At 33.8% G+C, this 6,388-nt stretch overlaps 1 protein-coding gene across 1 annotated transcript; it reads left to right on the top strand.

Annotated features, from left to right (window-relative positions):
• Positions 1-2,307: 2,307 nt before the first annotated feature.
• Positions 2,308-6,145, top strand: LOC110658839 (MDIS1-interacting receptor like kinase 2). Its single transcript, XM_021816595.2, has 2 exons — positions 2,308-5,078; positions 5,629-6,145. Exons 1-2 carry the CDS (start codon positions 2,405-2,407, stop codon positions 5,991-5,993), a joined length of 3,039 nt encoding a protein of 1,012 aa, XP_021672287.2. The 5' UTR covers positions 2,308-2,404; the 3' UTR covers positions 5,994-6,145.
• Positions 6,146-6,388: the final 243 nt, after the last annotated feature.

Genomic DNA, 6,388 nt, shown 5'->3' with positions numbered 1-6,388 from the left:
TATGATTTAATATATTTATTTCAGCAATATTATTACAACATGAATCTTATTTCAACTCAGCTACATGATTTGGATTAAATGATATTTATTTAGTTGACCTGTTCTAATATAGCAGAATTGATTCTATTAAGTACCAAAACATTATCGGTTCCCATTTGTTATTTATTTATCCGCTCACTGAGTAGTTGTACTCACCCTCTCATTTTTTTTCAATATTTCATATTTCTTTTGCTGACTCCACTACTAATAGCCTCTCTTTCAGTGTTATCCTCTCATCCACTTCACCAACTCCAGAGTCTAGTGGAGGTCGGGTCAATATGTTGTTTTTGAATATTTCTTTTGTTTTAATTTATTGTACATAAGTAAAAACAGTTAGGAGATCTAATATGTGAATATTTTATTTTGATCCTCACGGAGAGGATTCAGGTACATTTGAATATCTATTATTGTTTGATGGGCACAGAGCCATATTATATATATCAGATGTATTTCAACAGGTTCTGTGCTTTCTTTTAGCTGTAAATTTAGGGGAAATTCTGCCAGTTTTCCAGATTACACCAATCTCTATAGGTTAGGGATGTGTGTGACATATATTTAGTTAGAATCTCCCACTCCACCTATATAAAGAAAAAAAAATCCTAGTAGAAAAATAGCACCTTTTGTGGTGAAAAATCTTAGCTACATTCTTTTTCAGTGAAGGAATATTCATTCTTCTTTTGTTTTGGGTAAACACCATTGGGAATTTAAGCTCCACATTGGGAATACACAAAAATTAAATGGTAAATATAAGTGATGAGATTACAATATTAATTTGGCTAATCATTTTAATATGTAAAGTAATTTAATCACTTATATAAGTCTAAATTAAAATAAATTAAATTGTAATTTGATTAATACTCACTTCAAATTTAACAATCACATATGTTTATTCGTGGAAGACTCTGGCCACAGAACCGACAAATGCATGCCTTGAAAATTCAAGCCAATTTGCAAGTGTCACCGTCAAATTACTCAGTCCTGTGCTTGTCATTCTAGATAACTTAGTTTGTGGGTTGTGCGCAAGTTAATGTTCTCACAATCGTTGCACATCCCATTCTCATACGGTAGCTTAGTCGACGTTCCAAAGTAGAAATTAAGCAGGAAAGGAGATATAGCGAAAAAAGAGTTTTAAGAGGTCCAGCAGAGGAAGTCAGGGAGATCTACTTTTTTGCATCATTTAAATAAGTCTCGTTCAATTTTCTGATCTATTTTTTTGTAAGTTTTAAAAAATTGAAAAGTCTCCAGTTTGATTTTATTATATCGTCCAGCAATTTTTTTATTGCTAAATTATTTGTAATTTGGTCGGTAAACCCTTTGAGCAGCTCAATTTAATCTCCCTACGGATTGAAGAAAACAAAACAAATCATTTTCAAATCATCTAATAGGGAAAATTTATTATCTTAACTAATAAATTTTTATAGTATCACTGAAAAAATGTTTAGCTGTGTTTTTCTCATTTTAAAGTAAACAATTTTTTTTTATGTTAAGTTAATAAATCTTTCATAATTAATTTCTTTATAAAAAATAATATCATTTTGTTTAAATATTGTGAGGTTAGTTGTAAAATTGTGTTAAACTATAATATTTTCTCAAATATCATAAATTTTAATAAAAATCATCTATTTTAAATGTGAAATAATATATGAATATACCTTATTTATTGTTATCTATAATTAATATTTTTAATATTATTAAAAAATACTATATGTATTTTTTAAAAAAATTTTATTTTTTTCTGTTATAAGTTGATAAATATTTTATAATTAACTACTTTACCAAAAAAAAAGGTATAATTTCATAAAAATTTTACAAGATAAATTGTAAATTTATATTAAATCAGTGTATTTTTTTAAAAAAATAATTTTATTTTATATGAAATTAAGAAATCACAAAAGACATTCTAAATTAAAAAATTAGTGGTTTGAGTCATCAATTTCAGTCTATTCAAATCATTTAAAAAAATAAATAAATCATTTAGAAGACATCACGTGGATCAAAACATTTTTTAATCGAAACCATAAAAAATTAGAAATTGAATCAAAATCTAATTAAAATCGAATATAAATTGAAATCGACTGGAACGTTACTCAACTTATTTGATTCCCATTAATCCCCTGCGGTTACAGTTTACAAATACAAATTCACAATTCTCCTTTGACTCTTTCACTATACAGGCCTACCCTTCAAATAAATAATAATAATAATAATAATAAATAAATAAATAAATCTCAATATATATTGTACCATGATGATGACGTCCACGACACCCACTAGGTATAGACAGAAACTTATCTGCATATCTTCTTCGGTCATTGCCTCTCAATCCCCATTTTCTTTTTTACCCATCTCTCCATCCTCACAGTTCATGGCTTCCATACTACAGAAATTACTCCGCTTATTTTCCTCACTCCTTTTCCATCTTATTCCTTTACTAGTATTTTCTGTTCATGTGCTTTCTTCTGCATCCCCTCCTGCTGTTCAAACTGAAGTAGCAGAAGCAGATTCTCTTCTGAGATGGAAGGCTTCTCTTGATAATCAAAGCCAATATTTCCTGTCTTCTTGGAATACTACTGCTGGCAGACCCTGCAATTGGTTCGGTATCCACTGCAATGAGGCAGGAAGTGTCTCCAATATAAGCCTTACAGATTCTGGTTTGGAAGGTACGCTTCAGAGTTTCAGCTTTCCATCATTTCCCAATCTTGTCACGCTTAACCTTAGTAATAACTCTTTCCATGGGAACATTCCTTCCCATATTGGCAATCTATCCAAGCTCAAAATCCTTGATTTTTCTGTCAATGAAATCTCTGGTTCCATTCCCCAAGAAATTGGAATGTTGAATTCTCTCACGTACATTGATTTATCAGACAATTTTCTCACTGGTACAATACCAGCTTCTATAGGGAATTTGACAGCATTGCCAATTCTCTACATTCAAAGGAACCAACTTTCAGGCTCCCTACCTCAAGAACTTGGAATGTTGAAATTTGTCACTGAGATTTTTTTCTCAGAAAATAGTCTCACTGGTATAATCCCAATTTCCATAGGTAACTTGACAAATCTTTGGGCTCTTTATCTTGATAGCAACCAACTTTCTGGTTCCATACCTCAAGAAATTGGCATGCTCAGATCACTTACAGAACTTGCTTTGTCACATAATAATCTCACTGGTCCAATTCCTACTTCTATAGGAAACTTGACAACGTTATCTTATCTTTATCTTACTGATAACCAACTTTCGAATTCCTTACCTAGAGAAATTGGGAAGTTGACAAAGCTAACTAGACTCTTCCTTGAAATGAATGACCTTTCTGGAACTCTCCCTTTAGAGATGAACAACTTCACTCTTTTGGAAGTTTTCATAATATATTCAAATAGATTCACTGGCCAGTTACCACAAGACATATGCATTGGTGGAGGTCTCAAGTCTTTTGCTATTCATGGAAATGACTTCACGGGTCCCATCCCAAGAAGCCTGAGAAATTGTAGCAGGTTATTGAGACTCCATCTTGAGGCCAACCAACTCACTGGAAATATATCTGAAGATTTTGGCATATACCCACAGTTGAACTTCATGGATTTGAGTGATAACAAATTCTATGGTGAGCTTTCATGGAAATGGGAAGGTTTCGGCAATTTGTCGACGCTGAAAATCTCGAATAATAATATTTCTGGTACAATACCGGCTGACATCGGGATGGCAGCTCAATTGCATTTACTTGATCTCTCATCAAATCACCTTGAAGGGAAGATTCCAAAGGAATTGGGGAAGTTAACATTGTTTGTACTTTCTCTTGATGATAACGAACTTTCAGGTGGCATTCCTGAAGAAATTGGATTGTTATCTGATCTTGAGCGTCTTAACTTGGCAGCTAACAATCTAAGTGGAGCAATTCCCAAACAGCTTGGAGATTGCTCAAAGCTATTGTTGTTGAATCTCAGCAAGAACAAATTGGCAGAGAGTATTCCTTTAGAGTTGGGCAATTTACGCTCTCTTGAGAGTCTTGATCTTAGTCAAAATTTGTTAATAGCAGAGATACCACCACAACTGGGAGAGTTGCAAAGACTGGAGACATTGAACCTCTCCCACAATTTGCTGTCAGGATCGATTCCAACTACTTTTGATGATTATTTATCGAGCCTGACAGTGGTGAATATATCCTATAATGATTTACAGGGCCCAATTCCCCACAATAAAGCCTTTCAGCAGGCTCCATTTGAAGCACTTCAAAACAACAGAGGCCTGTGTGGCAATAACACTAGACTAAAGGCATGTGCCTCAGTTGCAATCAACAAAACTATCAGAAAAAGGGGTAGTAAACTGGTTGCTGTTATTGTCATTCCCATCGTGTGTAGTCTGTTTCTATTTATTGTCTTGGTTGGGGGTTTCTTTCTTCTCCGCCAAAGAATTAGAAACAGAAAAGCTAAGTCAGAGGAAGGGCTGAGTGGTGAAGATATTTATGCAATGTGGGGTCGTGATAAGGATATGCAATATGAAAACATTGTTAAGGCTACGGAGGAGTTCAACCCCAAGTATTGCATTGGGGAAGGAGGATATGGAATCATCTACAAAGCTGTTCTGCCAACTGGTCGAGTGGTTGCTGTAAAGAAACTTCACCAGTCACCAAATGGAGAGATGACTGATTTCAAAGCGTTTAAAAGTGATATTTGTGCATTGATAAACATTCGTCATCGAAATATTGTGAAGTTACATGGTTTTTGTTCGCACCCCAAACTCTCATTTTTGGTTTATGAATTCATAGAACGAGGAAGTTTAAGAAATATTTTAAGCAATGAAGAACAAGCAGTGGAGTTGGATTGGTTTAGGAGGCAAAATGTTGTTAAGGGAATAGCTAATGCATTGACCTATATGCACCATGACTGCTCTCCTTCAATCATCCATCGAGACATTTCCAGTAACAATGTTCTATTGGATTCAGAGTTTGAGGCTCATGTCTCTGATTTTGGAACAGCTAGGATCTTAATGCCAGACTCATCAAATTGGACCTCATTAGCAGGCACATTTGGGTACTCGGCACCAGGTACTTTCTTTGGCTTCATTTATTTATCATAATAAAGTTAATAAATTTTCTTAATCCATTTTTTTAATGTAATCTTAAAAACTTTACCTTTTAGCTGAACCTCTTCTGCAAATGAACTCAAACTCATAACATCATTGATATAGTTGCTGGTGCCTATAAATGGGTCACACACAGATAAAGGCATCCTCATGTGCAGACTGATGAAGTGCAAGACAATTAGACTCTGTGCAATTGCTAAACATAATTTGTTCTGCTGAAATTTCATTACACATGTAATGCCTTGGTTCCCTTCCTGGAAACATTGTTAGGGGAAATGCGGTCTAGATTGTTAAGCAATTTTGTTAAATTCTGGCTCTGTCTAGATTAGCTAATATGATTTTGTAAGAATTCCATTTCTTTCCTAAATTAAATCCAAATTTGTCAATTGTCATAATCATGCAAACTAAGATCAATGCAGTACCACAATAAATGATCTAAGATCATGCTTTTTATATGCCTTACAATGCCACTGCAAACCTGCAAGCTAATGCGTGATTGTACATTTTTGCAGAGCTAGCTTACACCATGATCGTCAATGAAAAATATGATGTTTACAGTTTTGGTGTGGTGACACTTGAAATTCTAATGGGAAGACATCCAGGTGATTTCATTTCAACTCTTTCACAGATGGATCAGTATACACTACTTAAGGATGTGATTGATCAACGTCTCCCAACTCCTCAAAACAAAGCTGCTGAAGGAGTAATACATATTGCACAACTCGCACTTGCCTGCTTGAGTGCCAATCCGCAATCTCGGCCAACCATGAAGCAAGTTTCTTCATCGCTGATAAATAAATGGCATCCATTGACTAAGCCATTCTCAGAAGTAAATTTGGGAGAAATTTTTTTTTTTCAAGGGGGTGTCAGTAGCTAAGACTTTGATTAAGTGTTTGTAATACTGTGTGTATGTATGCATGTTTGATATTAATTTCCTTTTTACTTTTCATGCTTCGCACTCTTTGCTTGCCTTGTATAAAAATGTAATATAATGTATAAAAATGTAATATAATGTTATTGTCATCTTCATTATGAGTTTTCCGCAGAACTCTGATTAAAATTAATTTGACCTTTCACATCTGAGTTTAAGTAACTACAACTGAATTGGCAAGTAAAGTGAATGATATTCAATGTACAATTGCTTCCCATTAAATTTCTTTACATGAACAATACATTACTGTTATTTTGTTTAGGATTTTAATTCCATCAACACTTGAGAGTCATATGAACAAGGAGGAAACGTTTGTTTCTGAGTGAAGCAAAGTAATAAAA

The sequence above is a fragment of the Hevea brasiliensis genome, chromosome 4, assembly GCF_030052815.1.
Source record: "Hevea brasiliensis isolate MT/VB/25A 57/8 chromosome 4, ASM3005281v1, whole genome shotgun sequence".
NCBI classification, from domain to species: domain Eukaryota; kingdom Viridiplantae; phylum Streptophyta; class Magnoliopsida; order Malpighiales; family Euphorbiaceae; genus Hevea; species Hevea brasiliensis.
The sequence above is the reverse complement of the archived record's forward strand: the minus strand, read 5'-3'. Positions and strand labels throughout refer to the sequence as shown.

Coding starts and splice junctions, on each gene's coding strand:
- LOC110658839 (XM_021816595.2), top strand. CDS start 2,405: ATGGCTTCCATACTACAGAAATTACTCCGCTTATTTTCCTCACTCCTT. Junction 5,079..5,628: donor ATTTGGGTACTCGGCACCAG/GTACTTTCTTTG, acceptor ACATTTTTGCAG/AGCTAGCTTACACCATGATC.